Source organism: Chlamydotis macqueenii, chromosome Z, assembly GCF_036417535.1.
Source record: "Chlamydotis macqueenii isolate bChlMac1 chromosome Z, bChlMac1.mat, whole genome shotgun sequence".
In the NCBI taxonomy this organism is placed as follows: domain Eukaryota; kingdom Metazoa; phylum Chordata; class Aves; order Otidiformes; family Otididae; genus Chlamydotis; species Chlamydotis macqueenii.
Window position 1 is genome coordinate 49,651,619 of NC_141593.1, and position 18,525 is coordinate 49,670,143.

Below are 18,525 nucleotides of genomic sequence, written 5' to 3' on the forward strand. Positions count from 1 at the left end.
TGTTTTTAAAACCCAAGACCAACTTGAATTACACACATCCCAGGAGGAGAAGGCTGGCTGTTGTGAAACCTATGCAGAGCTGGGTACCTCAATCCAAACAGCTCTGCAGCAGTTTTCCATTTGCTGGCTCCTCATGGGTCAGTGCTGTGTATGCAAACCGGCAAGTGTAGTGACACTTCCTTTAGGGCTGAAGCTGCTGCTATGTAACCATGCTCCCAATCCTAGTGCACTTAATCCTGAAACACTTTAGATGTGCACCTGATGTGGTTTCTATACTATATGGACAGTTTACCCTCAGGTGCCTTGTCTATTTAGGTTCCTGTTGGTTTTGTGCTGCTGTTTCTTCTCTAAAAGACACCATCCAATTAAAGCCAATGGCTTCAAAAGTCCTTCTATCTTATAGGAGGCTCTCAGTTTAACTGTACAGTGTCAGTGCAGTGTTTTCAGTGTCTGCCATGTATCAGTCTCTCCTTTGAACATCACCAGTCCTTGGAAAGTATGACTCCCTGTTTCCGATGTCCCTGACAGGCCTTTTACTCTTTTTTGATGCTCCATAATAAAGAGAATAAATGTATATGTCAGAGATAAAGATGGACTGACAAAAATATAATCTTAATCCAGTAGTTGAAATATGTAAAGTCATTATTTTCTAGAAGAAAACCATATTTTCTGTAATCCCCCTGAATGTTCCATAATTATATAGTGACTGGCAAACAGATGTGTGAACAAACATGTGTTTTGTCAGCCTGTTAATTAAATATTACTCCTAGGATATACTTTCTTGAAGAATTGGTATTTTTAAAAAAAAAAAACAAACCGGCTGTACAGTGTGTTTAGAGATGCTACTAAATTACATTTATTATGCTGGCCCTTTAATCAGAAAGGAGGGGAGAGAAAAGAGAGAATTTGAAGAGGAGAGCTGCATTCTGAGCCTGAAAGCTTCATTTCTACCCAAAAGGCATCTGACTGCCAGCATTCACTGTTGCAGTCTGTGACTATACAAACAATGAAAACACTGTGGCTCCAGGTGTACTGAATTGGTGTCTTAGGCATGACAGCTACTGCCAGAAAGCTGACTTAAGCAAAATCCCTAGCTTTCTGTCAAAGCATTTACAATTGTACAGCTCTTCATCTCCAGTTAGGAGGCTTCTGTGCCCCAGTACCACCTCCCTGTCTCTGTCATTTACAATACCACTTATCTCCCTGTCTTGCCTCTGGACCTCAAGCACAGGGTTTGGACAGTTTGGCTCACCAGCCGGCTCTCCTAAATGTAGGATTTACGAAGTCATGTTCTGTCTCTTTCTGAGTGTAGTGTTTCCCCTGCCTTCCCCCCACGCAGTAACTTTTGGAGCCTTTTTTTTTTTTTTTGGTCATTTTCAGCTGCATTTGACATATACAAGATTGGGAGCCTTGCATACTTCTGTCAGCTTTGTGAAAGTGGTTGGCTGGTTATAGAGAATGGGACTAGGGGACACAATAAACATCTCACCTTGGAAGAAGCTGCAGTAGGGGTCCACCTCTGAGCAGACATTGAAGAACCCACACTAAAGTGGCATTTTTCCTTGGCTCAACTCTTGGGGGGACCGTCTATCTGAAACAGCTGGAAAAGTTTCAACCAAAGCTGCTGCCATCCCAGATGCTGAGTTGGGTCGCACACCACCCTCAGCACACAGGAAAAGTACCCATGTTCACTGCAGGGGACACAGGTGTGTCTGTTCTCACTACATCAGCTCCCAAGCCACATCAGCAACACCCCTTATTACATATAGCAGTGATAAATGTAGCACTGGCAGCCAGAAATCGCCTTTCCTTGGGAGCGATGGCATCTATTAATTAATTTTAAAAGCAAAGAAGCAATTTGACAGCTTGACCAGCTCATTACATTCTCTGCCCAAGGGAGATAATCTTTTTACTTTCCTCCCTCTAAAAGGCTCAGAAGAGTTTGTCATATTTGTCTCTTGGTGAACGGATGATACACATGGTCCTGCTAAGCAGTGCCAAGTGTGCATCCCTGGCAAATCAGTGCCCAGAAATCAAGGCAGCACATGTTGAAGAAGTAGTAAGGCAGAGGGTTGCTGGGTTTCTTTAAGATTTGAAGTTTGCAATGTTGTCATCCATAGGCAGAGTACATGGAGCAGAGGGAGGGAGCCCATCAGAGGATTGTCTGCCCAAATGTTGTCCCTAGTTGTGGGTTTTGGAGGCAGGCCAGGCTGTGGGATGTGCTGAATGCATTTGTGGGCCAGTGGCAGAGATTCAGGGGAGCTCAGAAACAGTCAGCACAAGGAAATAATGAGCAGTGAGACTACAGATGTAGCGGTTCCAGATGCAATGTTAGGAAGACCGGAGGCCAAAAGCCATACTTGTGCAGTGCTCATACATTTCCCTCTCCAAGGACCTAGCCCTGCTAACCTTTAACAGCATAAGCCAGAATAAACAGCTTAGCATCAGTACACAGTCACATGAGACCCAGCCATGTGTTGCCTGCAGGCAGGCAACTGAAATTTCACAAAGTGAGGACAGGGCCATCTGCCTGCTGAGCACCTGAAGCACGTGCCCAGAGGAGGATTTTGTCATCTGTCATGATTAACAGGCAGACCTTGGCAGCAGTGCTTAGAGGGAAATCTACCACTACTTGATTTCAAGAGTTTGTAAATGCTGGGAAGAAGAATTTCCTGGTTGTTTTCCTGTGGATATTTCACAGTACTGGCCCAGGGAACAAACTGACTTAAACAATGTAGGAAGAGAGGAGCAGCTGGTGGTAAGCTCAATGTGTAAGATTTTTATACCAGTGTCTTATATTAAGACATCTATCTGTATATGCTAAACTATGCTAAATGAGTCTGTTCTAGGGTCAGGCAATATAACAACCAGATCTGAACACTCCCTCCTCAGACTCACACACAAAGCTAAAAAGTTATTAAGACTTTCAAAAAATTTGAAAACCTCAGTTCGAATAGATTTGAGACAAGGCTTTTAAAATTGGCTACAATCTAGACTTTGTTGACAACAAAACAATAACAAAGCCCAGCATATGAGCATGCTCATCCCAGGAATCATTTACTAAATAGATCTTTATTAATAATGATTGCACAAGTGAACAGAACTTTCTGCAGTGACACAGCAAGATGGGATAATATTAACTAGCAGAACTCTGGTGTGCACACACAATCCAAGCATAAGAATACCTCCATTTTTAACACCTTCTAACCTTCATCTCTAAGGAGAAAGTATCAAGGCTAACTAAAGCTTTAACATCAGATTCACATTTGGATTGTCAAAAACTGCATCTCGAAATTCCTTGTTAGCCTTGAAAACCTCTGCAAGTTCTGAATGGGATTTTCTATCACTTCACATTGGCAAAACACTGCTCCAGCAAAAGTGGTGAGACCTTCACTTGTGCCTTTTCTGTCAGGTCTTATTTACACTTTTAAGAGGTGTTTCTAATCGTGCAGAAGGATTGCATTTAAAGGACTCAAAGGAATGAAATTCTGAATTGCCTGGGAAACCTGAACACCCAAAGATACACATCTTCCCAGAAGCCAGCCCAGCAGCTCTCAGGAGAAACTCCACTTCTGCACCAACTACAAGTTTCATTTGCCAGAAATTATGTCTGCAGCTTCCCTCCAATTGAACTACTTAGAAAGATCACTATTGCCTTACAGAGTGGCACAGCCACCTTTCTCCATGTGATATGCTTCAGGTGATATTCCACCTCTGGTCTTGTGAACAAGCACATGCAGGAATAATAGTTTCTAAATGCGGAGCATGGGGAAATTCCTTAATTGTTCAGCCTTTTGGTATATTACAGAGCAGAAGGCGAAATGGCAAATAATTCTGAAAAGTCAGCAACACCTTGCAGCTTCCTGATGACCAAGAGGAGAGACAAAGTGTGCATATTATAAAGGCTGGTAGCAGGTGGGCAGAGTGGCAAGTTCTGCTACTGTTGAGCTGATCCTGCAGCAAAGTGGGGCCACAGAGTCAAGGTTTGTCCTACATAAAAGGTATTTGTACTTTTCCTGATGCATATGCTGTGCAATTGCTAGTTCTGACGTAGGCATAAAGCAACCTGTAGAGACTTTGTGGCTTTTGCTTGGAAATGTAAATAAACTAAGTGCTGATTTGTGTTCCTACTATAACTTCTTTTACAAAGTAGCATTTTAAATGACAGATCTGCCAAGTATAATCATTGTGCCAGAAGTGCTATTTTAAATTTTAACTAATAATCTTGGCTTTTATTGTAATATAACCAAGCTACTAGTAAAATACTTATAACCCAGTTGTGCAATCCCAGTTCACTTTAGGACTCAGCTGTGCATCAAGCCCTTCTCTGGCTTCAACCAAATCTGTGACTGGTAGAGTTGTATGAAGATAGAAAGCACTAGTCATTGCTTGCTGTTACCACCACCTTCCCTCGTTCTTGCTGTTGCTTCCCATCCTGTACAACAGAGACCAAGCTTGAAGGCACCACCATCACTTGGCAATATACTTGTACGCTACTGTGGGAGTATTTTCTACAAAGTGCTGTTCAGCCACATCTGTAATGCAGGAGTAAAGATGAGAACTGAACCCGTTACTGACACCACCAGAAATAACCACAGGAAGATCCGATCCAGAACTTGAGCTACGAATTTCCAGTCTTGGACAACCTGGGAAGGAGAGAGGGAAAACAAACAGAAACAGTAATGAGCTCAATCCTTTGTTGATATTGCTACATGTATTTCCTCTCCAAAAGTTTGTTTTTAAAATTAGACTTTTGTAGTGTGCTGTATCCTAACACTGACATGGATCACCTTTTCAGCACCCATAGCTGCGAGTCACTTAAAACACCAAAACAATTCCATCATTTTAAGCACACGGTAATCAGACTTCTTTCAGCCTCTGCAAAAGCTTTTAGCTAAGTGCATATGTGAAAGTTTACAGACTCAAGCTTGAAGATGGCTTTGTAATGAACTGGGTTTCTTTTCACAGAACTGCTTTTCCTTTGAAGTGCTGGGACTTGGCTTTAGCAAAGCACTGTCATGCAGACATTTCTTCCAATACAAGTGGTCCCATTGGCTTGTGTTTGCTTAACTGCTCTGATGGCTCAGGTTTGTGCATTCAGGAGGGGGATTTTGCATTGTGAGTACTGGCACAATCCTACAGACACGGAAAAAAAAAAAAGGTATTTATGAAAGAAATTCAAGGGACTTTTTTTTTTTTAAATTATTTCAGCTTCAAACAGACGGCTGCAGTCATGTACACCATATGCTCACATACTGCACGTTAGATTTACTGTTCATCTTTCTGCTGAAATATTCTCAGCATAGTTTAAACAAAGCTCTGGCTTTTTCTAGGAGAGTGCTAACAGTTTTTCTCTTTCCATATGCTGCTAGGTGCATGGCTTTTCTCATGATCTCACAATTGCATGAGATGTAATTTTTATGCATATTGTAATTTGCCATCTTAACAGCCAGGTGGATTGTTGGGAGGAGGAGAAACACAGTACTTAGGGACTAATTTGAACAGATGTTAGTGAAAATCCAGAAGACCTCCACTCAAAACAGGTCAGCTATGCCATGTACTGTTGCTGGGAGGTCAGGACTGAGACCTAGCAACTGCCATAAATCCTGCCTATAGCTGCTGTGAAAGATCCACTTTCAAAGCATGTGACAATTCACAGGTTTTCCAGATTAATGTCTATCCCAATTTAAGCAGAATGAGGTTATTAAAATAATCCCAAAACAAGAATTCCTCCAGGAGAGGCTGCTGTGGCCTCTTGGGTCCATGAAGAGCATGGACTTTCACAGCACAATATAGTTCTCCTTGAAGCAATGTGTTTTCCCAGAAACCACATAATTTATCAAGCAGGGGAAGAAGCTCCCAGGACATGTCTCAGATGAGAGTAGGAGAAGAGGCAAAGGGAAAGGCATGCAGAAAAGGTAAAATCTTGGAAGCCACTGCTGTCAAGGAAATTGTGATCCCTCCTTGCCCTCCCTTCACCTACCTGTCTGATGAAATGCTCCTTTTTAACATGCCTGGAAATGTATCGAATGGAGTCAGCTGCTTTTTCCAGAAAGGCAATTACAATTTTCTCTCCGTCTTTTGCTTGCCCGTGTTTCTGCTTCCCTGGGAGCTTTGATTTCAAGGTGGTTTCCTTTTCTTCCATCTCTGAGAAGGAGTAACGATCTACGTGGCCCTTCATGCACAGCAACTGAGGCAACTTCTGGAGGAAGAGTCTTTTAACCCAGGGAGCCATGGGATGGTAAGTTGCTGAGGAGCGGTGGTGGACGTTGATAACAAACACAGTCACGATGATAGAGAGGGTCACAAAAATCATGATGAACAGCAGATACTCACCAATCAGGGGGATGACTTTGGAAGAAGAAGGGATTATTTCCTCAATCACTAAAAGGAAAACAGTGAGGGAAACTAGAACTGATGTAGACAATGAAAGTTTTTCTCCTTCATCTGAGGGCAGGTAAAACACCAGGACAGTTAGAAATGACAATCCCAAACACGGGATTATTAAGAAAAGAGTATAAAACAGCGGAAGGCGTCTCAACACAAACGAGTAAGTGACAAATGGGTAAGAGTACAGCCCATCCTTCCTGTTGCCTTTCATACCTTTGGCATTTAAGATCTCCCACTCCCCATTATCAAAGAAGTCTTTCCTGTCTACATTTTCATCCACTAAAATCAAGTCCACCATACTGCCGTCATATGTCCACGACCCAAACTTCATGGAGCAGTTCTGCCTGTCGAAGGGGAAGAAGGTCACATCCATCGTGCAGGAGCTCTTATAACTGGCTGGTGGCATCCAGGTCACCACTCCATTGTACTTCACTATGACTTTGGTCATCAGGGATCCTTCAAAACGTCCATCAGCACTGTGAGTTGGACAGGAAGAAACAGGACCAAGTTCAAGACTCCATTTGACCCAGTCCTAGCCCCTCACAGCTCCACTTTCTACCCATCACCTGGAGCGCATTTGTGAAGCCAAGCTTCACGATGGCTGACATGCCTTGCCCAAGCTCTGGCCTAAGCCCGGAGCAAGGAACCATACTACTCACTTTTCAAACAAAACAATGTCGGGAAGCCACAGAGACTCAGAGGGGACACGGATGGCAGTGATCCCACCATATTCCTCTGGATTCCAGGAGAGCTTGTGGTCAATCCATTCCTGTAACAAGCCAGCAGAGTCCTCTGCCCACTCATACACAACAGCTTCATCCCTCCTCCCACCACATGCCTTGGAGGGACTGCATTGCACAGTACAATGGGCAGAACTCAGTATAAGACTGCTTGGCTGCAGAGAGGATGCTGGGCAGGCATGGCTGGGAGACGTTAGTCCCCATAAGCACTGCCCCTCCAGCCACAGGTGGGCCCCATCAACCCATCCTTTTGCAGGCAAAACCTCAAGGCAGGCACTCCTGGAGGGCACTGACTCTTACTTCACTCATCACCCTGCCCAGGCCACCTGAGGGCAGTCCAAAGGAAGGACCCACTTCGCTTGGGTATGGCACCCCTTCTTCCCTCTGAGAACCAACCCAGAGTGGTTTTGTCTGGCACTGACCCCATAGGAGAGCCAGCTAGCATGGTACAACTACCCAAGTGTTGGAAAGGTGGCCTTTAATTGCTTTTCAGTGGAGACTCACCTTTTTTTCAGTGAACAGAATACAACACCTAATATCTGTATACTGTCGTTGCAAATGAAATCATTGTTCTTTCATCAGAAGGACCTGCACACTATTGCAGGAAAAATAATATGACACCATTGTAAAGCATTTGGTTAACACTATAAAAAAAAAGCAGAATCAGGTGGAGTCCTATCCATTTTCATCATGCTGAACTCCAGAAAAAAATTTCTCTTTTTGTTTTTCAGGTGGAAAGATTCTAGCAAAGTGGCTCTAGCAACCTGGAGATTTCCACAGAGATGCAGTGAAAAAGCAGCTCTGTGATCCCCATTCATTATTGATGGGGGTTTTCACTTGCCCATAGGAATAGCAGTGAGAGAAAGCAAGAGCTGGAGACTGTAGTCAATAGCAAGAAGCAGAAGATGAACTACTTTCCGTTAAGCTCCAGCACTAAGAGCTCCCTGGGCATGTGGGGCCCTCAGCCTTCTCTGGGCAATTTCCTCCACGACTTAAAGATGAACCAAAAAGTAATATTCTCTACTTCTTCTCCCACCATATTGTTCTCTTCTTACTTGTTTGGTTCCACATGCTTTTCACAGCTATACCTACAGATGCTTGTTACTGCAGTCCTTTACACTGTGACAGCAACCCAGAGCCTCAGTAGAGAAATAAACACAGACAGTGAGAACAAGTGTCTTCATCCCCCAGGTGCAGGTAAGGGATGGGGCCCATGAGCAGATGCCTGGCAGACCCCTCTCAAAATCTGGCCCAAGGCATAAAGAAAGAAGGAAGTTGCCAGTGGTACCATGGCAGGATTAACAACCCCACTGCTTGCACCAGAAGACATACGGACCCATTCTCTGAACTGCCCAGGAGGCTGGTGTCTCCTGTCAGGCATAGCCCTCCACTCCTGGCTCCTCCTGCTGCCCAAGGAGGGATGGAAGCTGTTCTGGTGTGGAAAGAGAGGAGGGGTCATTGCTGCTCTTAGCCTCAGCAGCAGGGACAGACCACACCACTTTTAGAATGAACTTTTCTCTGCAGATGGGTATCTACCAGATGTTTCCAGTAGACTGGGCTGTTGGATGGGCACAGACTCACACATGTCCTGGACACCTCCTTTAACAGGTGCAAGGGGAGTTAGGCTGGACACACAGCTGTTATGTAAGGGGATAGTCAGGACTGACAGCAGCAGCCAACACAGTCAGCTCATAGCCTGCACTAATACAACAGAAGCAAATATGCTGTGGGCAACCCAGAGACATAATCATCCCTCTGGAGTCGAACTGGAGCAGCCTGTTAGCCTGGCTTATTTGCTGCAACTGCAATACTCCTCCCTCCTCCCTGCCCTGCATTGATGTCTCTCACAGCTGAAGTGCCCTTTCATGTCTGCAAGGCAAATGGTTGCGTGTCTTCTTACTAGAGCAGAAAATAGATTGTGTGCAGCCTTTGAAGATGAACAGCTTAAAATGGGAATCTCCCTGTGGGCTATGCTGACATGAACTGTAGCAGCAGATGCAACAGACTCTTTCCTCTCTTCTCTCTTTTTTTCCAAGCTGCTCTAGATGCTCCCATTGCTCTCCCCTTCCTCCAGTTCTCCCAAATTCCTATCTCTGGGCTGTCTCTTGAGTGCTTAACCCACAGCAAGCGGACCAAGAAACACTGGACCCAGATTCTCAACCCTTGCTAGTAGACTCCATAGCTTTGCCCGAACCCAGATACTTTCTCAGCAACCACTAAAAGTTCCTTTGCACTGTGTGTGTTGGCCTGCATGCACATCATCAAGTCTCACCATCCTCAGCATCTAAATTTTTTTTGTAAAAAAAAAAAAAAAAAAAAAAGAGAACCCTTGGATTTAAGTTTTCCTTGCTTAAGAAAAGGAGAACTCCTTCAGAGAAATGATGACTGTGATTCCGCCTTAACCTCACACACCCAGGGTGAGGTCTTGACTTCCCTGACCTCCCTAGCTCATGCAGAAGGACAGGGTCTCTGTCATTAGAGAGTTCTGTTTTGTTCTAGTGTTTTTCTCTTTTCTCTTCCCAAAAGAAAAAAATTTTTTAATGCTGCTTAGTTTTATGGACCTTTTGCCAGCTGTTGTGCTTACGCACTCCAATAATGTCCCAAGCACTGTATTGTATGTGGGACTAGTTCACACTAAGCCTGTGGGAATGCGTGACTCCCAAAACAGGACACCTGGGTAGGTCCTTCTTTTAGCCACAGAATGAGGCAGAAGGATCAGATAAAGTGGCTTTTCCCTCATCTTTCCTCACACACAAGAGGCAATGAGTGGATGGTGGCATGTCCCGCCTTCCTGCAGCGTGTTTGGAGTAACCTGCAGCAGAACCTGATTTTCCACAGCAAGAGTGGTGATACAGGCTCCAGGCTATGCAATACTAGTCAATGGTGCAATACAAATAAGGGGCTCAGCGTGGATGGGCTAACCCAAAATGTCCCCACAGAGGTTCATGTAGCAATGGAGAGGGGATCAGTAGGTGACTCTCTGCATTAGCTTCTCAGGCCTAATGCTCTTGGGCAACGGGGCTTGCATTTGGCCTGCTAATGTGAGTCAATACTTCGGGTCCCTCTCTTCTGTAGTCACAGTAATCTGGGTGATGATGACACCCAGACAGAGGGATGAAGGCTGCCCCAGGGCATAGGAGACTTTGCTGTCCTGGATGGAGCAAGCAGACAAGTCTTCCCTGTGAAGAAGGAGATGGTCAGACCCACGAATATTCTGTGAAAGACTGCAAAAGGCTGTAAAATCATTCTGGTGACACTTGCAGGAATAGAGAGAATGATAAGAGTGAAGTAGGTTGTTTTCACACCTGCAGACTGCAGTGCTTGGACCCGCAGGGGGAAGTGGGTGATGCAACCTGCAAGGAGAGAAAGAATGGGAATGGGGAGAGGACAGACAGGGGGCCAAATGTTGCCTTTGTAGGAGGGTTCTGCTGTCTGCCCAAGAGGCTACTCAAACAAAGCAAGGAAGCCAAGATCTGCCCCTGTGCACGTGAGGGGCAGATGAAGGAGAGGAAAATGTAACACCATAGCTCTTTCAGGGCAGACTCTCAGCAGTTGGATTCAGATCAGTGGCAAATTTCACCAGCAAAAGGAGAAATTCCTGCCCTCCCAGCAGAGAGAAATCTGAGCTGCTGCTTCTTCTTCATCTTTGCATATAATGTCCATATGGCCTTTAGGGGTCCTGCTCCGCCCAGAAGCTCACCCTCACTGTAGCACTACAGGTACAAGATAGAACAAAATCTGGGCTGCATTTCTCCTCCAGCAGCCCAGTGACCCCTGGGAACCATTTCCCATGGCATCATTTCAAGTACGTCTTTGGTTTTATGTTCTCTGCCTAGGATCAGCTGACATGTTTATAGATACTCACATGGCTGAGAGACTTAAAATAATAGACACAAGGTCAATAAAGCAGTGCAATGTAATCTAAACCAAATGCAGTGCCCTTCAGGAGTGAAGAAGAAAGGAGACCTTCAACTTGCACCTTTCCCTTGTTTTTAATAAATTATCGTCACTTCCAGAACCAAGTATGTTAGAGATCTAATTAATTTGCCACAGATTTTAATTTTGGGGGTAAAATGCTGGTCTTTTCTTTCTCTTTACTTATGCTGAAGAAGAAACCTCTCTGAGGCACTACTATTAGCTTGGGCAAGAGAGACACTATTTGCATGACCTCTAAGTCTGAGATAGGGCACACACAGCATCCCAGGGGCAGCCACTGCAGTATCAGGAGATGTTGCTTCCTCAAAATACAGCTGGCTTCAGTGCACAGCTGGGGTGCAGGCCAGGGGAAGAGGGTACCCTGTTTCCTGAAGGCCCCCCTACCTGCCTTTCTGCCCCTTTATGCATTTGCTGGAGCAAGAGGAGTAAAGTAAAAACTTCAGGCAAGGTAACATGGTGCTGCTTTTGTCTGGCCACTCAGCATTACAAAAGGGGATGGATGGTGCCGTGGGCAGCAGGCTGGTACAGTTGCTCAGCTCAGCAGCCCCACACTGAAAGGGGAGGTCTGATTTGGTCTAATTTACCTGCTTCAGCCACACGTTGGTTGTCATCAGCTGATTCTTCTCATCCTAGGGTGACACAAGGTAGAGATTATTGCAATAGCAAAACAGCCATCAGAAACAAACCCTATGCCTGCTGGGTCCAACCCTGTGCTGAGCAGAAGAGATCCCTATGGTCCTGCTCCCCCATGGGCCTGCTGTCTTCAATTACTGTTGGGAGAAGTGAACTGACTTTCTAGGTGCTGTCCCTGCTCTTCCTGGGAGCTCCTGAGGCTAGAAAATGGAGGTCTGGCATTTCAGAGCAGATTGAAGGCATCGGATGCCAAAGAGCAGGAAGGCAGCAGGGCTCAGCCAGCAAGTGGGGTCAGGACACATGTGGTTGATAGCTCATCTCCCCACACTGCTCACCCTGGAGTGAGTTTGGGAAGATACAAGCTGAAACGTTGTCCTGAATATGTAAATAAAGCACAAAAAAGAGTCTGCCTTCCATGGCACAAAGCAACACTGCCAAGGGCTGGGGCATGCAAGGAGCACACTGTTGTGTGAGTACCTCTGGGCTCTGTGCAAATTCCAGTGTGCACTGCAGTGACACACAGTAAAGGGAAGGGAAACTTTCCACCTGGGCAAAAACATGGGATTGTCTTGTTTGCTTCTAGTGTCTTATATGAGTGGCCAGCTGGCTCAAGATAGCAGCTGCCTTTGGCCTGGATACAAGCTTGCTTAGAGTGAACAACGTCCAACCAGCTCCTCAACCCTGCACTGTAGCTGCCTTACCATTAAATTGCAGACATAGGTGCCATGGACTGTCTGGCATGGGCTGTTTGATTAATACCTGATCCAATGAGGCCTTATTCACTGAGAACAGCAGGGAAAAAAAGACTTTCAGGTCTGCTGCGAGACAAACGAGTCCTATGGCCCATGCTGTCCATGGTCGTATCACCAGCACCACATCACACTCAGCATTTCATTGGCTGACCATCACTTTACATTTTGTGTGTAAGGACAAAAAAAGCCAACAGCATCACCAGGTGGATGCACAAGTATCTATAAAAGAAGAGATGTTTTACCAAGTCCAACACAAGACTTACCACATCCACAAGCTGTGATATCTTTAACCCAAAAAGGACTTTGATAGTGTCATTGGAGTTTTCCACAGGGCGGACCCATTTCTGATAGCCTTGAAACAAATGCTTGAGGAGCGCGTCCTCATTTTCAGCGACTGAACTGAAGGCAGCCACATCTGGAAGACAGCAACAGAGAGTGAGACGTGCTGGAAAGCAGACATGGAGAATGGCATGACCTGAAGAAGTGAGGCAGAGTGATGATGTGAGACAAATTTGCCTCTGGGCAGCTCTTGTCAGTAAAATCTGTAGAAATTCAGATGCACAGACTCTCAGCAGAGCCAGGGCAAGGGGAAGAGAAGGCAAAACAGCCCAAGCCCAACCAACATACAAAAATATCGTCAGACGAAAGCAGTGATGACTTTGTACTAGGTTTCTGTTTTCTGTGGTCTTTTTGTCTTCAGTCAATGCACTTGCCCAGTCTTTCTGATCTATTATTATTTAGAAGATCTGGAGGCTGAGAGCATCAGGCTCTCTTTCACTCTTGAGTAGTAACTATCCAGCCTGATAAATGCCACCCTGAGAAAGAATTCAGGATTTTCAGATACCGGTGGTGTACCACAGAAAGCTGGGGCCATGGGAGAAATCTAGTCATGGTGGGGCAATCCTTGTCTGTCTGGCTTGCAGCTAGAAACAGCAGCAACACACTGTGGGCATTTTAGGGCCCAGGGATTTCACTTGCACTTGCTTGGCTCCTATGGCCTCTCTGAGATGGAGGCTTCTCTGCACAAGGATGGGCTGGTGGGATTTCCTCGCTGGAAGCTGCAGAGCTTCTAAGCCAGAACTGGGGGCACCTCAGGCAGCACAGGAGGAGGTGGATGACACAGTCCAGGCCAGCTCTGCCTGCAGCCAAGCATGGAACCATCATGATCTGTACCTGCAAGACCTGGGACTCTGCTGGCCACAGCCACCATGCTTCCCGTTCCACCTGCTACCGTGAAAGGGGAAGGGCAGTTCAGATGCTCCATCCTCTCCTAAATGCCAGCCTCACTCTCTGTCATGCTGAGGTCCTGACATGACCGCTACCTCTTCCCTTGTGACAGGAGAGCCCTCGCAGGAGGGCACAGCTGAGGGGCTCACACATGCTGTGCAGCAAACCTCATAGATAAGGCAGCCCTTAGCAGGGTCTCTGTGCCACAGGGAGAGAAGAAAAGGCATCGGAGCCCAGCAGCCCCTCCAGAGAGAAAACCAGAGGCAGAGGATAATGTTCAGCCACATGCATGGAGGAAAAGGAGTGACCACAGACCACCATCACTGTCCATATCCTCTTACCCTCACAGCTGTCGCCCATCTCCTAGACGAGACAGGCTGTGCAGCCTCCTCTCCCTTGGCTAGGTCTATGTGAGACCATGGGCAGGGGCAGACCTGGTAGGATGCAGTGCAGCTGAAGGACTGCCTGAAGAAAAACCTGCTTCCATACCAGAGGTTCCCATCAGGCAAAATAATTCCCTAACACAGTCTGGATTCTCTCAGGATGGCACAAGGTCCAAGCAGCAGTGTCATCTGCCACTCCCAGCCACAGCAAACACCCATTCCTCTTTGGGAAGCTGTAAACTCTGAAGCCTCTCATAGGATAACAATTACTTTACTATCAGACGTTCTAGCATAGGCTGTACTTGTCCTGTGTTGTTGGACATGCAGCTGTGGTGGGGTTACCAAACCCCAGGGAGGTGGAGGCCAGCTGGTCAGAGGGAGCTTTCACACTCCTTTCCACCTGGGATGCACCACAGCCGGGAATGGGCTCATCCCACTGCCAGCACAGCTTATAGCAGCCTCTGCGGCCACCCTTTGTCTTGCCACTCTGTCACAGTCCTTTGAGGTCTGCTATTATGAACCGGGAAACCCTTTCTGCTTGCTCCACAGTTTATCTTCATGCCAGGGCTAACCCTACCTCCACCGCAGCAAATGGGGGCCAGAGTCTGGGGTCTGATCCAGGAAACTGGACGGCCTGGCCACAAGTGCCAGACAGGCATTGCATCCAGAACCAAAGGAAGAGAAAGAACCTATTTCTTCCCACTCACTACCCACAACCTCAGTGGCCCAATCCCCTGACACATTACGAGTCTTTTCAGAGACCCCAGATTCCAGACGTTTCACTTTCCTTCTAGGTTCACAGTTGTTAAATACAGGAAATTTAATGCGAAAGGCATTGAATAGAAAAAATCCACAACCCCAGAACATGTAGGTTCAAAACCAGCTTTGTCTTAATGCTGGAACACATTGCTCCAGGTTTGAGTATAAGTCCCTGCACACACATATTCAACCACACACCCCATGGGCACAGTGTCTGTGGCTGTGTATGAACTCCCTCACAGGAAAACGGTGCTGTTTCACAGCCTGTACCTCACATGAAGTCTAAGGCCCCTAATGCTCTAAGAGGGCAGAGCAGAGAATGGTAAAGCTAGTTTTGGGGGCTAAATGTGTTGATTCTCAGCTGCTGGGGAGGCCACGGAAAAGAGTGAAAAACACTTGAGAAGTCTCACAGAGAAGAAAGCCAGAAGGAATAAGATTGGTGCTCTTATAAGACAGCCTCAGTACTTGCAGGGAGACAATTTAAAAGCAGAAGTTTTTCATGAGAAGACATATGAAGCAGAAAAAATACCTTGACAGCTTCTTTGATCAAGCTCTGGCTGATGATTAATTTAGACAAAGCCACAGAGAAAGTACTGAACACAGTAGCACTGCCTTTTAAGAAAAGCACCCATAGGACACAGGCATCCCTGAATTTACCATATGGTGCCCAGAGAAGGCAAAGAGTTTGGCAGGTTACCACGCGTACAAGTAACAGAGCACTTTTTGCCATTTCCTCTCTGCCCCAGGCTCCCATTTCTCTCTGCGGTCTGTGCCAGGAGCAGTTCCCCACAGGCGCAGGAGCAGGACTGCTGGGGCAAGGAGTCTGCTAAACAAACGTGCAAAACACCCCGAGAAATACAGTCAGGACACTCAGCCTTCCATCAGCTCGCCTAAGGCATTTCAGTTTTCCTCCTGGTGATGGAGATTCTCCCGTAACTCCCTTTAGCAGTGAGGTCGAGCTTAGGATTTTTTTTTTGTTAACTTCTACCCAGTGAGCATCCACCACACCCTAGTTATTAAAACCCCATTGCCAAACTGGCTGTGGTTGCAATACAAAGGCAGCAGCTGATACAACCCTCCTTTGCTAGTCAGACAGTGGACCAAAGGAAGCCAGCATCTACCTTGTCCCAGCAAGCAGCAGATAACTGGCCAGCAGAAAAGAAATCTTGAACATCTGCAGCTCAGCTTGCAAGAAAAAGAAATTGCACTTACCTGAGCGGCTCAGACACAGCACAAAGAGCACTAGGCAAAGCATGGGCACCTCTGCGGTTTCTCCTTTGAATTGGATCTTTTGTTTTCATAAGCAAAGCAGTCTCATCCTGGTAGGAAACTAAAACAATCTAATTAAAAATCAAGGCAGACAATTGAGTCTGCAAGGCAAGACAGCACCTTTTGAGCCTTATCTTGGCTGATTATGATGCTCTGTAAATCACACTTCATTGATTTTCAGTCAGCTGTCACATCCCGTAAGCCTAAAACAGGGCTCTGGGTCCTAAACTCTGACTGATTTGTTTGTGGCAGTATTTGTGTGGCTATAGCTACTGTGATCTAGAAGCAAAAGCCAGGCAAGGTTTTTAAGGAGGAGAACTGTCTTTTATTATGCTGCCAGTTACAGCTGGGGGAAAAAAAAAAAAAAACAGGTTGTGGATCAAACCCAAAGACAGATCACATGCCTGAAAGATTGTCTGTTTGCTCCAGCTGTATCAGTTAGTCTAATAAAAGAGACAGTCTCCCTACAGACCTAACTTAGCTTATTAATTTTCCATACTACACTTGCTGTTTTACGGCTATTAAATGGATTTTGGGAAGAAAAAAAACCAATAAAATGTAAATGGGAAAACAGAGCTGATTTCTAAATTTGTATCATATCACTCATGCACAAAACATCACAGACAACAGCACAGAAATACTTGCACAGTACTATGCATTGGCACAGCTGAACAGAGTATGTTGCCCCAGAGCCTTGTATTTAGCAATAAGAGTGATTGGGCCTTTGATTATTTAGCCAGTTCCTCTGTAGGTGCCACTCCTCCTCAGTGACACCTTGGACAAGGTTCCTTCCAGAGGTCACCAGAAATTGCTGATATAAAAAGGCACAACGGTTCCCCTTTTCTGGCCCCCCTGCCACTCCTCTGCCAAGAGATCTCGGGATCTTCTTGGTTTTCTTCCCAAATTGGAAGTGATGGAAAGTCACTTTGCCATCTCTCTCCAAACACAGCTTTTCCTCTGAACTATTAAAGTTCAAGAAAGAGTGATGCAAAATTCTTTTAGTTTGCACCTAGATCTGAAACTCTTCCTGCTTTAATTTATTCTTTCTGGATATGCCTGCAGCCCAGAAGGTGAGCCACATCCTGGGCTGCGTCAAAAGAAGCGTAGCCAGCAGGTCAAGGGACGTGATTCTCCTCCTCTACTCCACTCTCATGAGACCCCACCTAAAGTACTGTGTCCAGCTCTGGAGCCCCCAACATAAGAAGGACATGGACCAGTTGGAGAGGGTCCAGAGGAGGGCCACAAAGATGATCAGAGGGCTGGAGCACCTCTCCTATGAGGACAGGTTGAGAGAGTTGGGGCTGTTCAGCCTGGAGAAGAGGAGGCTCCAGGGAGATCTTATAGGAGACTTCCAGTACCTAAAGGGGGCCTACAGGAAAGACGGGGAGAATCAGGGCCTGTTGTGATAGGACAGGGGGTAGTGGTTTTAAAATAGAGGGAGGTAGATTCAAACTGGATAAAAGGAAGAAATTTTTTACAGTGAGGGTGGTGGAACAGTGGAACAGGTTGCCCAGAGAGGTGGCGGATGCCCCATCCCTGGAAACATTCAAGGCCAGGTTGGAAGGGGCTCTGAGCAACCTGATCTGGTTGAAGATGTCCTTGGTCCTTGCAGGAGTTTGGACTAGATGACCTTTAAAGGTCGCTTCCAACCCAAACTATTCTGTGATTCTATGATTCTTTCTGCCCCTTTGCTGGCAGAGTAATCCCACACATATTTTGCAAACAAAACCATTAATGACTATTTGCATATCCTCACAATTTGTCTTCATTCAACTGATACACATTCATAACCTAGAGGAATTTAATTGCTTGCTGACTTTTATATGGGAAGCCTGTTTTTTTTCAGCAACAGTTGGGCCCATTTCTTGCAGTGTCCCAGATTTTGGTAAAGTCATAAACTATGTGATTCAGATTTGCCTTATCTAAGATCCTCACAGAGTATTGATAACTAGCAGCTGTAACCCTAACAGATTTTTCAGCTTCCTGTGTAATGAAAAAGATGTTAATTTCAGTATGGTTCAAAATCATGTTCTTGTAGTGTCCTACCATGTTATTCGTGCTACTGTGGACTTGCAGCCTGCCTCATCTGTAGCTCTCGGGCAGGCCACTGGCAGCAACTCAGTAGCTTTGTCTTTTCCACTACTGTACTACACGTGAGAAATCTGCAAGGGCCCTCCTTAGCATCTCGTCTCTGCCAGTGTTCACCTGGCAGGGCTGGAGGAGCAGCTGATTTCCTCTGCACCTTTCCTCATCCAAGCTGCAGAAAGCAACTAAAAACCAACAATGTTATCAAGAGAGTATCTTGAATGAAGTGTCTTCTTATCACCAGCTGCCATCAATACCAGACTGCCCAGTTTACCCATTATATCCAGATCAGGCATAAGCACACAACTCATCAAGGTGCACAGGTCCTTTTTTTTTATGCTGGCATCAAGA

The 18,525-nt window shown here is 45.9% G+C and overlaps 2 protein-coding genes across 2 annotated transcripts in view; one reads left to right on the forward strand and one right to left on the reverse strand.

Annotated features, from left to right (window-relative positions):
* The window catches only part of LOC104474853 (purpurin), a 226,954-nt gene that overhangs the window by 97,593 nt on the left and 110,836 nt on the right, over nt 1-18,525 (forward strand). The window lies entirely within an intron of this gene.
* Nucleotides 4,422-16,136, reverse strand: CHRNB3 (cholinergic receptor nicotinic beta 3 subunit). The gene is made up of 6 exons (XM_010121934.2): nt 16,033-16,136; nt 12,715-12,866; nt 11,651-11,695; nt 7,050-7,159; nt 5,984-6,866; nt 4,422-4,646 (listed from the first exon to the last, which is right to left on the reverse strand). Exons 1-6 carry the CDS (start codon nt 16,073-16,075, stop codon nt 4,512-4,514), a joined length of 1,368 nt encoding a protein of 455 aa, XP_010120236.1. The 5' UTR covers nt 16,076-16,136; the 3' UTR covers nt 4,422-4,511.

What these genes read in the sequence shown, in the direction of transcription:
- CHRNB3 (XM_010121934.2), bottom strand. Translation starts at nt 16,075, where the DNA reads ATGCTTTGCCTAGTGCTCTTTGTGCTGTGTCTGAGCCGCTCAG. An exon ending in GACATTGTTTTGTTTGAAAA is followed by an intron (nt 6,867 to 7,049) that starts GTGAGTAGTATG and finishes TCCAACTCACAG; the next exon opens with TGCTGATGGACGTTTTGAAG. An exon ending in AGGAGCATTTCATCAGACAG is followed by an intron (nt 4,647 to 5,983) that starts GTAGGTGAAGGG and finishes TCTCCTTCCCAG; the next exon opens with GTTGTCCAAGACTGGAAATT.